At 38.8% G+C, this 16,174-nt stretch overlaps 1 protein-coding gene across 5 annotated transcripts in view; it reads right to left on the reverse strand.

The window, feature by feature from the left end:
• Nucleotides 1-5,938: 5,938 nt before the first annotated feature.
• The window catches only part of LOC306846839 (zinc finger protein 704-like), a 58,271-nt gene continuing 48,035 nt past the window's right edge, over nucleotides 5,939-16,174 (reverse strand). Inside the window, exons 5-9 of one of the 5 annotated variants that reach the window (XM_079380472.1) lie at nucleotides 13,180-13,280; nucleotides 10,549-10,807; nucleotides 9,230-9,340; nucleotides 8,743-8,840; nucleotides 5,939-8,165 (exon numbers count right to left, since the gene is read on the reverse strand). In XM_079380472.1, the coding sequence (XP_079236598.1) occupies nucleotides 8,051-8,165; nucleotides 8,743-8,840; nucleotides 9,230-9,340; nucleotides 10,549-10,807; nucleotides 13,180-13,280 (684 nt within the window). In that variant the 3' untranslated portion in view covers nucleotides 5,939-8,050. Of the gene's footprint in view, nucleotides 8,166-8,742; nucleotides 8,841-9,229; nucleotides 9,402-10,548; nucleotides 10,808-13,179; nucleotides 13,281-16,174 lie in introns of all 5 variants that reach the window. The other 4 variants (XM_079380475.1, XM_079380473.1, XM_079380474.1 and 1 more) reach the window with 4 other exon arrangements.

Consider the following 16,174-nt stretch of genomic DNA (forward strand, 5'->3'; position numbering starts at 1 on the left):
TCACCAAGTGTTTCTCCCTCAGGAGGAAGGACATTAAAATCTATTGAATTTTGGGGAAACAAAACGGTGCAATTATCAACAGTATAAGACATTGTACATAAAGCAAGTGCTTTCAGTTAATGTATTGCGATATTTTATATCAAATCCAGATAATGAAAGATCATCAGCTCCCTCAATCCAGACTAGTGCGTGTAAATGCGAGCGGTGTAAAAATATATAATGGGTTATATTTGTCAGGTGTTGCCGCGTAAACCTGTGCACTAAAGCAGAAAATTGCATAATTGTATCCGAGTGAACACAGACAAGACACTCACAATGACAAAATATAGTGGCACGATGCCTTAAAAATATCCTCTAATTAAGGCCCTCGTTTCTGACACCGTTGGGCTACATTTGTTTTCATTCCATTAGAGTTAATTGTTGCCCTCTGAAACCTGCGCCTCGCATCTTTCTGCACTGCATTATGATGGGTTTACAGAGATGAAGAGCTCGAGGAAGCCCGTGAGGTCAAAGCCCCGCGGGATTACACACGTGAGCCCGAGAACGAACGGCGGGAAACATCACTGCGACGCACTCAGCTTCAACTGGCACGCGACGTCTGTATTAAACCCGGGATGAATGTAATTAATGTTGAGAAGGGCCGCTCATTTATCTCATCACCTCAAGTACAGGTCAGTGTGTGTCAGGCGACATCTACATCGCCAATAGACGCGGATTAACAACACTTTAGAGTTTTAATAAGGGGCAGTTCACACCGAACGTGGTTTTGCATTTAAAAACACGCGGGAAGCAGGGCTGAGGAATAGAAAATAACGCATGTACTCGCGGCGCCGTTTTCAATAGTTATGTGCGCTACTTTTAATTTGTTTCCCAGTGTTTCAAAACATTCTTTTACATTTCGTTGGGCCTCGTCACTCCCTTTCACGTTTTTGAACGCCATAACCCGTTTTGTGTGAATGGCCCTTAAATGTGCAGCCACATTTAACTTTAAGGTGAAATTTTGGGGGCAAAATGTCATTAGCAAACCAAGCATTTAGGAATATTATGTGGGGGATGCGTCAGGTGAAAAATGTTCTCTAGCGAATTTTGCAACAGATTCTAGTTTGTTGAACTGTTAACACGGACATTTAACATGTTTACCAATATAAAGCTGCTTGGTTTGGAAATGACCTCTGAGCTATTGACAACAGACCTACTTTGCCCACAAAAATTCACCAAAGTTTCGCAAATGTGAATGCACCTTAACTTTGTCATTTTACGTTCATTTCAAGTGACATTTATACAGAGTGTTTGCTATTTGCTGTGATATATCATCTAATTTGAGAAATAATCTTTGGGTTTTTGTTGAATTTGAACCTTAGTAACAATTTTAACTGTAAGCCTAATCCTCAGTTCGTTAGTGATAATGTCACAAAGTCATATGCATAATATGGTACAATCAAGTCTTTTTGTTTTCCTTTTTTTTGAAAACCTGCCAAATTAAGGGTGTCCCTCTTAAGGATAACAATATTTTCTTTTATAAGCATATAAATATACCATCCATTTATTTATAGCTATTGCATCTACAATAAAATCTGTCCCCCATCAATGACTTTATCCTTCACATTGGCATAGAGACATCAAGTACCTTCTTCAATGAACAGCTTCAATATACATATAGTTAGTGTGCAATAATGAATAATACACAGTTATTGAATATAGTCTAGACATTGCTTACTGGTCAAAATAATAATTTTGGTAAATGGCATGGGTCACCCAAACACACCTCTTTTACTTTTATGGCTTTACAACTCAACTGCTGCATTTTTTTCTGCTAGCAGCGGCATGAAAGATGAAGACATCCTGAGTTTTCCCTTTTTCTCTTTACACAGTAGAATTCCATCATGTGCACAGGGCATCAGATGCCCATTCTTAACAAACAATCCTTGTAAAATCAGGAATGTCAAAAGAACAGACAATGGTACAGAAATGTGTGAACCAAAAATAAAAAGCACAGTTTGGGCTGACTACATTGGTCCTTGAGATGAACTGATCCTCTCTTTTAGATAATTTCGAAGTGCTTATGTAATATCCGTCAGGCATTTGTTATTATTGCCTGTGCTACAATGGTCAGAAGCTGGTTCTTTTATCATCAGCATCTGTTTGTTTTTATGGCAGCCCCCCTCCCCCCTCAATGGGCAATAAAATCACTAGATATGAGCACATGCTGCTAAATATAGTATAGGTCTAAGAAGCCAAACAAATCAGACCCAGTGGAACGACTGCAGAATGTGTCGGTTTCTATCAGCGCTTCGGCCAATCAGAGTCAAGCGCTCTCTCTTAAAGTGATAGTTCACCCAAAAATAAAAATGGTAATTTACTCATTCCCATGCTGTCCTAAATCTGCATGACTTTGTTTTTACCTGGAACACAAAAACATATGTTTTGAAAAATGTTCATGCTGCTTTTTTACATACAAAACAGCTTATAGCAGTGGTTCTCAACATTTAAGGCCCCGTTATCCACACTATTTATTTTTTGGGGGGTTGAACTGTCCCTTTTAAAAATGTGCCCATTGTGTCAGAGCATGTAAATGGGCGACTATGAAAAGATGCTGAAATCACATGATGAAAATTAGTACATTTTCAGAGGAAGTGGACTTTGCATGTCATCCTATAGTAACAGCAGCCTGCCTGCCCTGTGCCTGATTTTACAGATAAAACATCACAAACAACATTCATAAATTCAGATCATATTTTTTGTTTGTTTTCTTCGGCATGCACATGCAGTATTAAAAAATACAGTTAGATCAGCAAATACTTGAAAAAGTGTAAAAATCCAGTGCGACAGTCTTTGAGTTCTTGAGGTTAACATGGTTCTTGATTGACAAAGGTCAGCAGTGAGATAATCCATTCAGAGCGTTGAGCCTACATTCCCATGGTGTCTTTTGGCATCTTATTTTCAAGATGTAAAGTGACTTGTTTAGGATTTTTGGATGGGTTGTTTTTTTATCACAACAAAAAGGCTTGAGACAAACGTTACATTATGCCCTGCTTATTCTCTGAGATCTTTTGAGATAGGGCTGCATGATTAATCAAAATTAAAACCCAAATCATGAAATGGCTTAATCCAATAATCAAATCACAAAGGCTGCGATTTCATTCAATAAATATATGCAATGTGTGTTTCAGACTGAAGTGCAGCACAGTGTTCGTTTGCACATGAACAGCTCATGATCTGGTGTTTTCAGTGTCGCAGTAAACGCTGCTCCACATAAACATCTCTGGATCTACTCTGAGTTTGAGTCGTTTATAACTTGCATTTGTTAAGTCAATATGCAGTCAATATAACTTCATCTTGTAATGACAAACATGCACAGAAAGTTTTTCCCCCACATCATGCAGCCCTACTTTAAGAGACATGATGGAAACATAAATCGTTATCTGGATCCGACTAAGCTTACAATTCATAATGCTAAGGTCTTCTGTGCATGGTCCTATCTGTTAGGCTGAAGTTTTAGTCTCTGACAATAATGGATGATCTCACTGTTTAAGCATCTTGTAAGAAAAACGTTCCCCAGTTCTTAAAACGCAGCCGTATTTAACAAACCCCTGTTTGAAATGTTGATTAAACGTTTCCTGCTGCGTTTCCAAAACCAGAGATGAAAACAACAAGAGAAAAACAACTACGATATTGTAGCTAAAAATAGTTTACAAAGCACAACCGGGAAAAGACACCCCCACCCCCCAAATTCATCAAAAGACTCTTTGAGCAGAAAAAAAGCAAGAGCTAGTCCTCAAATCAGTAAAAAAGAGGGGCCTCCACTCCCACGTTTAAATCCAGACGAAATGAACTCAGACAAGCCGACACCAGAAACATTCCTTTGCTTTTCTGTGCATCTCCACGCACAATCTCAGACCTCACCAAGGCACAGTCAGACTCCTATATATTCTCATACAAATACATTCCTGAAAGCGGTCAGAGGGACTGGCCCCCTCCATGGAAAACAAAACCTCTCAGGGCCCCTTCTCCACCTAGGATAGACATGACCTGATCATATACTACGGGAACCCAGCAGCTATTTATCGGTAGTATGCATTGCAGAATGCCAATACTGTCCAATGACAGCAGAGACTATAAGCCCTCTAAAAGAGAGTAAGTTCCATCCTGATGATGCGGTTTCATAACTAAAAGATTTAAATGTGCAGTCTAGAAATGTTCCTCTCGACTACAGCCTCTTTTTTGCAGACTCAGTCCCGTCAACGGCCTCTACTCGTTCTTGCTGTTTGTGGCTTGACACAAACACATAAGTTATGTAAGTAGACTACTGAGTGGCCCATCTGCCATCTGGCTACAGCCGAGTGGCGGTTTGGAGTTACACAAACGATTCAGTCTACGCAAAGACAGTCAGATTAGGTCAGTCTGACATGGGATATGCACACCCACTCTAAACATCTGCACAGATCCAACACTAAACCAACCAAAGACATATGGGCATCCGATTAACATTGCACTTTCAGATTTTCCTCACATCAATTCCTCACAATCGAAAAGAGATGGTGAGACTATTCAGCATCTTTTAAAGCGGCTAAACTAGCGTGTTAAACTCTGGACCTGGTGAAAGTTCAGAACGGGAAGCATCTTAATCTGTTCCCTAGGATCTGTACACCTGTGTGTTAAAGTAGCTTAGAATATTTATCAAAACAGTTACACATTGAGTAATATAATAGCATTATTAGTTATTGTTGTTAATTACTTATACGGTCGGTTTACACAGAACCAGAGAAGACTACTTAGGCTAAAGACAGCTAACACCTCAGCATCCTGCTGGATCTGAACAAAAAAAGCTTTGTACTGCATTACTATGAGACATGGACCCAAGTAGTTATTCATGAGCAGCACTAGTCCTAAATACTGTTTACCAGGTAGCTTATATAAGTATTGTAGGTACATTATATACTGTTTAACCTGTGTACGATAAAGAAAGTAAATAGTGAAAACACGCCATACTCATGTTGCAGCTTGAAATGCACCGTGTGTGTGTTAAATTTCCTGTTGTACAACAAAACAAAGGCCTGTGCATAAGAAAACTAGCACCCCTAATGAACACGAGTAATGCGCCGTGGCCTAGCTAACAAAATTGCAGCCAATACATAAGCACCATGGTGACAGGTGTGTGAAACATCATTAGAAACCAAATGCACCGTGATCTTAACTTCACATAACAGCTTATCCAAGGCAAAAGCATATTTTTAGGTAACATTTTGAAATATATTCCCACTTCCTAAAAGTCTCATTTGTAGGAAACGTGATGGAAAGTGTTTCCCCAACTATATACTGAATGTAAACAACTTTAGACATCAGCTTGCCCTCTTACGTAAAACGCCTGTGAGATCTCTTTGACCCTTTGGTCTAAAATAGCACCAGGAAGGGACTGGAGGGACAAGCAGCAGCCTCTGAGATGTTCCTCACACCAGAGGAGGGGCCAAAATATGCAGCTATTAATTATTGAAACTCAACTTCATCTCTGGCATGAGATCACAAAGCTTCAATAAGCATTGGAGTAGAATTGGAGTGCTAGAGCCCATGGGTGCTGGTATGCGGCTTAAGCATAGCTGTACTTTCACAAACAGGTTGCATCCAGTCAAACGGAAAGACGCAAGGCCCTGGAGACTTTTCCTTGCAAGATCTGTTGAATCGTGTCAACAGAAAGAAATGCAGAAACAGTCATGAACTCTTGGTCGTTTCTGGATTTTCTTTTTTTCTATTAAGACACTAAACCAGTGGCAGTTTTAAAAAGTGTTGTCTTGGAGATGTTATTTAAATGCATATTCATTTTACATGGATCTTAATTATAGATTCACATTTAAAATGCCTTTAGTTTTTTTCTGTTCATCTAGTATCTGGCTTTATTCACACAGGCAACAAAATTCTGATTTTTTTTTTTTTTTTTTTTGTTGGTGAATCCATTGAGTTTTTTGTAGTCTGAATTTATGAAAGACCACATAAAACAAACTAGATCCAAACCACATCCATTTTTGGCGTGAAATCACATTGAATTAAAATCTACTCAAGTATATCAAGTTTTTTGTATTCTGAACGGCAGAAAACCGCATGAAATCTGATGTTTATGAACCAGATCCAAACCACATCCGTACCAGGTGTGAAATCAGATCATATTTATTTAATGCATCTTGGTGTGAATTGGAATCAGATTCCAAGTAGTCTACTGTACTTTTAGATGTTTGGGAGTCTCTTTTAATTTCTTGGCAGAATGATAGTTATAGCATTCTTAAATAACCCATGTAGAGACATAGGATACTGACTACATTGTACAAACAAATGGATCTAATAATTGAAATCGGATTTGAAACCAAATCTGATTTATGTGCAGTGTGAACAAAGCCATTCTACCAATAAAACCAAGTGTTACGATGGGCATAAAACATTTTGTTTGGGAGGTTTAATACTATATACCTTATCTATATACACATATCGACATTAAGTGAAAGGGAAACAGTGTGAGTGTATACAGACAATGAGTTGATCACAATAAGCATTGTTTGCAGTTTGATGATGAGTTAACTAGCTTGTGTTGATGTTACATAGACGATATCATAAACTGTATCAGAGCCACCAAAATTGCCAACCAAGCTGCCATATTCCTTAAGAGCCAAACCAAGTGTTGACGTCTTGGGACAATTTTTCTGGTCATCCTTTGCAAAGAAGCCCATCGTGAAAAGACGTCCATCCTCCTGTGACCAGTGTTCTGCCGTGTTACACGATACTGTACCAACTACAGTAGAATAACACCACCACATCTGAGTGCTTCCTGCTCCTGTGCTGGAGTAGATGTGGCATTTGCTATTTTTATTACTTCCTACTTGAACCTGTGAGGTCAGGAAAAAGGTGAGCGATAAAGAGCTCTTCACCTTTCAGAGGTAAAATTAAACACTTTGCAGAGTTTTCTTTACTTGGGCATGTTGGTTGACCCTCTCTAGGCAACAGACTGTGGCATGAAACCACCACAGTTCATATATGGCTCTAATACGAATGCAGTTCGTTCCTGCAGATGGAGTCCGATGGGAAGGAGAGGTTACCTGTTCTTGCGATCGCTAACTTTGATGCAAGTCTGTGCCGTTGGGTTTTAATGATCGCAGTCTTTGAACTTCATTCTGTTGAAGTCAGTTACACATAAAGCAAAAAAAAAAAAGAAAGAAAGGAAAATGGCACGTAAAAAAAACCCTTTTTGGTAGCAAGAAGGTATTCCTGTGACAAAAAGCACTGAGTTCTTTGCTGTTAAATCTAACTGCTGGTTTTGCTTTTACTGATCGCATCCCTGAAAGAAATGTCCTATTGGTAAATGCAAATACAAAACCAGAGATATAAAATCCGTCCTTTGTAGGTGCAATTGCTTGTGTCAGCACGGCTGAAAGGGGAATATGAAAGTCCTTCTCTTCCCATATTTATTTTTTTTATTAGATTTTTTTTTTTTTTTTTTGCATTGAGGAATTTCCATTCAGGGGAGCTGTCCAGTCAGCATCCCAAAACAAACCCCTGTGGTGGTACATTCTTGAGAAGACAGGGTTTTCTGGCTGTCCAACCCTTAACCTTTAGTAAAATGGGCAGGAGAAATGAGAAAATGTGCCCTTGGAAAAAGAAACACTTTCTCCAGGTGGGTTTTATAGCACTTACACAGTCTGAAAGAGAGCTTTCTTCTCTTTTAAAAACAGCATTGACAGAGGCTGGTCTTGCCCTGACTGGTCCTTTAGGAACTGACAAGAATGATTTTAAGCAGTATACTGAACACAAACAAAAAGAGATCACAAGTCTTTTTTTTGCAGTGTAAAGCAACTCGCCTCAAAGGGAGAGATGGAAATCTGCAAAGATTGTGAGTGCGTCCGTTGGTTTAGGAGGGAATGCATAAGGGTTTGACCCTCAAAGTCCATGTGGGTTTAAGGTGAAGCAGGGTGGGGCTGTGGTCAGTAAGAAAGAGAAGGGATGTATTTCATTATGCTATGCATGCAAAGGAAGCCCACCCTGTTTTTGTGTGTAAGCCGTCGCAGCTGTTTCAGTCAACAAATCTCTGGCAGGCTTTCTTCCAGCGGCAGGCCGTGCACCACATGTCTCTGTTTTCCATGCCGTACACCTTACGACACTTCTTTCCCTCGCCTCGTGACTTCCTACTGCACAGCACATGACACAAAACACAAAAATGGTTTTACAAAAAAAAATTTCAAATTACAAAAGCAAACATTTTATAACAAATGTGTACTTCCATAATTAAAATTGGATTAAATAATTAGTTGTTGCTAGATCATATTGTGCCTGGAGCTCTAAATCTAAATGTAAAGATAGAGAAAATGAGCATTCATAATTAAATATACAATATCAACCAGTAAGTTTTAAAAGTATCTAATATCTGATAACCAATATGGTACCTTCCAGTATCTGAATATGATCCTACAGCCTATTAACACAACACCACTGGGTTTATGGACTTTTCACATGCTTCTGGCATCATACCAAGTAAGCAGAGAGCAGAACTTATTGATTGTACTTTTCCACACTACTTAAAGAGTTTATGATGTGTGACTAGATTCTGGACACTCATAAAATGTGTAAGAATGTCCCTTACGGGAGCCACACCTCCAGCTTTCATCAAGTCTAGCTATTTTACACAGCTTTTGCTTTACTACGCTCATTTCTTCTGATGTGAAACTCTTAATTTAAGACTGAAAGGAAGTGTAGTTAAGCCTGTACCTGAGTGAGCCTGCGGCTCTGGGGGGAGATGAGAGCACTGCAATGGTCTGAGAGCGCTGCTCCCCAAAGCCCTGCATCCGGCTGTGAGTGGGAGAGGCCTGCAGTCAGACAGAGAGAGAGTTAACATCCCTCACACAAGGCCAAAGACATCATTCATCCATTTCCTGTCATAAAAATGTTAACGCACAATTTATAGAGACACGGAGCATAAAATTCAGCCTGTTCAGCTTGTTTTGTAAGCATTTGTGTATTCGGTTATGTATCAGTGTTGGGATACTGACTCGCATCTCACAGTTGTGTTTGCACATTTGAGTTACCTGACATCAATGAGAGAGAGGCCAAACTGTGGTAGATCAGTAGACGATTATGAAACACAATCGGTCAGGACTCTACTGTGTCTAAAGGGACAGTCTATTGCAAGGCACACTGTAGTTCAGTGTGTGCATGTGTGTGATGGGCACAGGAACGTGTGTGTGTGTGTACTCACAGAGGTGCCAGTAAATGTGACGGGTGGGGACTGCCAGGAGATACTGAAATTGCTGCTGGAGGGGGTGAAGCCAGTGGAGCTGGTGGAGGGGATGGTGACGGGGGCAGTGGCCTGTGGATTGACAGTCACACTGATATACTGTAGTCTCCACGGGCCCGTGATTATGACTGGGCTGTATGTATGTAAATAACCACAAAAAATAGGCTTTCCTTTATTGGTCACCCTGCTATTGGTCAATTAAAAGCTGTGACAGTTCAGTATAGTTTTTACAAACATTGTTTAACAGGGTTATTATTACATTATATTTTATTAATTTCAAGTTTTATTATTTTGTTTTTGTGCTTTGGTTTACAATTTCAGTGTTTAGTTATTCATGCAATTTTGTAAAAATGTAATACAAGTTTTAATTTGTATTTTTTAAAACTGTACATAGTCAAATTTATTCTAAATTGATATATTAAAAAATAGTTCTCAAGTTTCCGTTTACAAAAATAACCTTTTTTCCACATGTTGAGCCATTGTCTTTGTACACTACCATTCAATTTCAGCCAGGATGTATTACATTTTTTAAATATAATAAAGACATTTATAATGTTACAAAAGATTTCTATTTCAAATAAATGCTGTTCTTTGTAACTTCCTATTCATCAAAGACTCAAGAAAATTGTATCATTCATTCATTTCAAAATTGTATCATGGTTCCCACAAAAAATAATTAAGTAAAACAGCTGTTATGGGAATGTTTCTTGAGCAGCAAATCAGCATATATGAATGATTTCTGAAGGATCATGTGACGCTGAAGACTGGAGTAATGATGCTGAAAACTCTGCTTTGCATCACAGGAATGAATTACATTTTAAAATATATTAAAATAGATAACTATTATTTTAAAATGTAATAATATTTCACAGTATTACTATTTCCAATGTATTTTGATTAAATAAATGTAGCCTTGGTGAGCATAAAGAAACTTTCAAAAATATAAAAACAATCCTACTGACCCCAAACTTCTGAATGGTAGTGTACGTGATCCCATTAATAGGAACATAATCTAATCATAATTTTCCTCATGTGTGACCTTTTCATGCTTTATATTGTGATTGAAGGGCATCTTTATGCACAGCTTGACCTGTCGAATCTGTCTTCATATCGAGAGGGCTTTCTGATATTAAATGTTCTGCTTGCTTTCTGAAATTGCAAAAAAATACTAGGTCATATCCGTATTGTATTTGTCTAGTGGTTGTGTTCTGAGAGCATCAGAGTGAATCTCTGAAGTGATGTAATGTTATGTAAGCTCATCGTGATTGGTTGGGTTGTACCTGGTAGGCGTGGTCTGTGTGCACTAGGTAGAGTGCGCTGGGAGCAGAGCGGCTGAGAGGGGTGGTGGTGCTGTTCTCGCTCTTTGCTCCGTTAGTGCCATCCGGCTGTCTCTGGTCCAAACCCGGCAGGGGGGACAGCACAGACGGGGACACAGGAGACAGACTGCTCAAACCGTCCGCCACAGAGTCAGTGTTCAGCTTGATCTCAGTGTAGTAGAAATCCTCCTCTCCGTCACTGCACTCTGAGTCACAGTTCCTCCTGAAGAGAGACAAACCAATTAAACATTTTAATATTGACAATGTGATTTGCTTTCATTTAATGTGCACAACTACTATAACGTATTTACAGTTCTGCGCTAAACTATACAGCACTACACTTTACTGTCATATTCATAGCTTTCAGTCACGTGACCGGCTCAAAGACCTGGAGGGCAAAACATCCATAGAACTGCAGGACGAGCCTGTCAATTTTCCATTTGTTTCACAGCTTAGATCACCTCTCAAAAGAATAAAACAAAGGTATGTGAACAAAATGCAAGTTTTGGGCATTTGCGATCCATATTAGACACCCGTGGCAATATTTCAATCATTAAACAGTGCAACAAAACGTAAAAACACTTAAAGTTCCTTAATATATTTAAAACAGTAATAGTAAAATATCAAATTCAGTCATCTCTATAGTTAATGATGCACAGTTTACATAGGCAAGCAGATGAGACCGGAATAGGAACGCAATCTGCTTAATCCGTCTTTCGGATGAAACGTTAAACCGAGGTCCTGACTCTCTGTGGTCATTAAAAATCCCATGGCACTTCTCGTAAAGAGTAGGGGTGTAACCCCGGTGTCCTGGCCAAATTCCCTCTACTGGCCTTTGTATATCATGGCCTCCTAATAATCCCCATACACTTGATTGGCTCATTGACTCTCTCTCCTCTCCACCTGTAGCTGGTGTGTAGTGAGCGCAGTGTGTAGTTGTGCTGTGGCTGCCGTCGCATCATCCAAGTGGATGCTGCACACTGGTGGTGGTTGAGGAGAGACCCCCCCCCACATGATTGTAAAGTGCTTTGGGTGTACAGCAATACACAAAGCGCTATATAAATGCATCATTCATTCATTCATTCTTAATTGTTCGGTGTTTTCCTTCTAATGGTTTTCTATGGGAAACCATTTAACGTGAAACTTTGCACATTGCGTTTATATTCTGGCTTCATCTGCTTCCCTGTACAAAATATATATCATCAATAAGGTGTTTAGTGAATTTCGCCTTTTAATATCTGCGTTTTACTACATTACTAAATGCAATCTGCGTAAAAATAACTGGCGGTCAGTGGAGCAAAGCTTCGTTTTGCCCTCCAGGTGGGCGTTCCTATAAGGGTATGACGTCATGTGAAAACTATCAATTGTACAGTCATGCAAAGATACTGAAAATAAATTTTAAATAAATTGACTGATTTCATATTTTAATAATTATAATTATGTACAACATTATACTTCACATACCATAATTGGACATATCATACGTGATATGTTGAATGTTTTAACAGTTACTTCAAGCATAACTGTTAGTTTCGCATGTCCTTCTACTGAACCATATTTCTGAAAGATGAGATCTTAGAAACCTTCTGGTATCTTCCAGCAGTACTGACACTTAACGCGGTTTAATTAGACTTCAGCTGAAAGAAACAAACCTTCCTTCACAATCATCTGGCCTTTGCTGTCATTACTTTGTGCCCAGCAGTAATAGTGTAAGTGTGGTGATAATCCTGCTGGAATTAGTCTCATGTTTTGACATTGAATCAGGAGCAGGCTGCAGTCTCTTATCTCTCACTATAGGCTATCCAGAGTTCACTGTGATGGATGTCAGCCAAGAGATGGTGTAACACCATAATAATGTGAACTGGTTTCTGTCTGATGAGAAACGTACTTTGGAAAAGTGTTTTTTTTTTAAGCAATAAATGTGAATGTTAAAGAAATTGTAACTTTTTTTTGTATGCACATGCTGATGTATTGGGTTTATTTTGAGGTGCAAGCATGACTATAAAAATATCTGTGTGGTTACACAGGGAAGTGCACGGAACATGACAAAAATCTGCAATTATTTAAGAATTTTCCCACACTTTATGGATTTAATTTTACATACCGTATACTACCATTTAACAGTTTCGGGTTGGTAAGCCTTTTAAATATTTCTGAAAAAAAAAGTCTCATGTTCACCAAGGGTGCATTTATTTGATCAAAAATACAGAAACATCATGCATTTATTCCTGTGATTCAAAGCTGAATTTTCAGCATCATTACTCCACATTTCAGGGTCACGTGATTCTTCAGAAATCATTCTAATATGCTGATTTGCTACTCAAGAAACATTGTATTATTGAAAACAGTTGTGCTGCTAAATGATTTTTGTGGAAACCACGCTATTTTGTTTTTCAGAATTCTCTGATGAATTGATAGTTCATCAGAACTGACCCAAACATTTGAATGGTACTGTAACAAACACCCCTCTCATTAACAGTGTGTATTAGCGTTAATGCACAAGGCAAATAAAGTGTAGAACGGAGGCATGTTTGTGCTGAAAATGGTTAAAATGTATTGTATTGTTAAGAGACATTTTTGCCACAGGTGCCTTACCCCAGGTGGACAGTTCGAATGTGCCTTTGGATCCCGGCGGCTGTGCTCAAGACCTTCCCACAGTTCTTCCACAGACACTTGAACATCACCTTCATGGAGTTCTGTCAGGGACACAGGTGCACAGTTAGAACACTAATCTACATCAATCAGCAGACCTCTTGTCCCCAGCATTCAGACGCTCACAAAGAACTGACACAGGGGGATGCAAGGGGTGCGAGCGGAGCCCAGAGCCTCAAAAGGACGCCCACCTTGGGCGTCTCTCTTGCTTTATTCCGAGGCTAGTAATTGGTCTGCATTGAGAGTGACACTATAGCACAGTCTTTCAAATCTCGTCTTCTTTCACACAGTGTGTCTGCACTAATTACACAATTGTCATTTAAGAGCTGCTGCTCCCGTGTCAAAACTGCACTCGAGTTGAAAGCACAAGTGAGCATAAGTGAAGATGAAAGTCTTAATACTTCGATCTCTCGACATATGCTATTATGCCAGTGGCATGCGGTACGTTTGTTTACCATTGTTGTGACGCTAATTTAATTTTCACTAGATAGCCATTGTGTTGATCTGGCAAACGAAGCAGCTCCTTCCCGCTTAATCGGTTCGTCATGTCCCTGGATGACAACAGCGCCACAATTCCCTGTGCTATAAACCAGCTACTAATTAATAACACAGTTCAAACTGGCTGGTGTCCTCATGTTGAAGTCAACTCTCTAGAAGGCAGCTGAAGGTCAAAGCAGAAAGCTTTGCCATTTTTCTTCTTTTAGGAAAGGCTCTTTAGAAGACGCTGCCAGGAAAGACACTGAGATATGACTGATTGATGTTGGGAGGCAGCTAATGGATCCAAACCAATTCCTAGAAATTATTCTAAAAGGAACGGCACTTATTCATCAACAGCGTTATTAATTATATAAATGCGACACGGTAGAGATTTTGGGCTATTGTCTCTATCACGATTACACACTCATGTGTTGTGGCTGTGCTACATGGCAACCAAAACGTATTGTTTGCATGTGTTTTTAGCATTTCGGTTTAAAAACAAGTGATTTTAAGCCATTGAAATGCAATCAGCAGTGAAAGTAAATTTCGTTATAAGCGTACATGAAGACTGTGTTCATAGAGCGTGGGAGTATTGAACGGAGTTATTTTTGCCACTTTATAGGCCTTGATCGGTTAAATACACACACGTACACTAAAAAAAAAAAAAAACTAAAATTAAGGCAACCAGCTTCAGCAGATTTTTTAGTTCTCTCAACTTATTTTTGTAGGAGATTCTCAACTTTTTGTTGTATAAACGTAAAACAACAAATTGAGAACTCAAAAATCTGCTGAAGCTGGTTGCCTTAATTTTAAGTTGGCTCAACTTTTCTTTTTTTTTTACAGTGTATGTCAAAATGCCCATCTTTGCAAGTATCCTTGTAGACACAGTTATTTAGGTTTTAAGTGAAAGCAAACAGCTGAGAAAGAAAACATATAACAGTGTATTGAATCCAGGCAGCTCTTAAAGTCACAGCAGTCTAATATTCCTGCTGTCTGTCATTCATGTAAATCAAACAACAAAAGAGAGAGAATTTCTCACGGCTCTTAACTAAGTCACTTTTGTAACTTTAAGAAATATTTAATTTACACAGTGAAGAATATGCAGGGTTTTTATACATTTGATTACTTTATAGCCTACAATGTGTTAGGGCCGAGCGAAATATCGAACACGATGATCATGTGCATCTCGTCAGTAAGCAGGTGATGGAGATTTTGATCATCGCGTTCGATATATCGTCCAGCCCAACTAGCATTTCTTATTTGTTCTACTGTTTTTTTTTTTTTGTCCTATTGCTTGTAATTAGTTTCTTATTCTTATTTAATTGCTGACTGTTTACTTGTCTTCAGTGTGCTTTTGTTTGTTTGTTTTTAATTTAGGTTAGTATTAGTTTTTTGTGATAGTGGCACTGGTGACAGTAATTATGAAATTTCTATAATATCACTTTTTTATATCATGAATATGTTTAATGGTCAGTGTACAATGAACTACTTACCACAGCTTTTAATGGTACACCGTGGCTTTGTAGTTAGTTGGGCTAAGAGACTAAATTTTGATGACAACTTGCAGTGTTACATATCATCGAAGCTGAGAAAAGAACACCACACTGCAGACAACAGGTAAATGACGTTATCGCTGTTTTCCATGTTCGTGGAGTAAATATGTTTTCGTGGCTTTTTAAAAAGGCCGGGTAGCCGGTGTTTCGTGGGCGTTTGGCCAATCAGCGTACACTTATGTCACCGATAGTTCCTAGAACTGTTTTAGACCCTCCTCTGAAGTAGGAGCCTCCAAACGGAGTTCCTAGAACTAAAACCGTTCCTAGTTCCTGCGTTGCGAACACGCCAAAAAGTGGGTAGTTTCACAATTAGTTTGGAAAGGTTCCTGCGGTGCGAAAGGCCCAAATACCACAGAAGCTGAAGCATCATGGTATTTTTGAAGTACCTTAGAGTGACAATGCACATGTTAACATATTGATAAAAACATTTTTCAGTACAACAAAGTACCACAGTTTAACCATTTAATAACATGATAACCATGATTGCACCATGGGAAATTTTTCAGTTACTCAAGGCTCATTTCACCCATCTATTAATATAGCTGTTATTTCTCTCTTGTTAAAAAAAGATAAAGATCTGACTTCCTGTTCTAGTTACCGGCTACTTTCTTTGATAGAGACTGATGTTAAATTATATGCTGAAGTACTATCTCGTCGTCTAGAGAAATTTATGAATAGACTAGTTCATCATGACCAAACATTAAATCTTGCTCCGCTTCGGATACGCAGGTTATATCATATTATTAATTCAAATAATAGTTGGTCCTCCCCTTGCACAGTATTATCTCTAGATGCAATGACAGCTTTTGACCAGCTAGAATGGAACTATTTATGGGCGGTTCTACAGCATCTGGGTCTGGGATTGAGTTTCATAAATATGATAAAAGTTCTGTATGCCAATCCAGCAG

The sequence above is a fragment of the Barbus barbus genome (genome assembly GCF_936440315.1).
Source record: "Barbus barbus genome assembly, chromosome: 27".
Taxonomy (NCBI): Eukaryota; Metazoa; Chordata; class Actinopteri; order Cypriniformes; family Cyprinidae; genus Barbus; species Barbus barbus.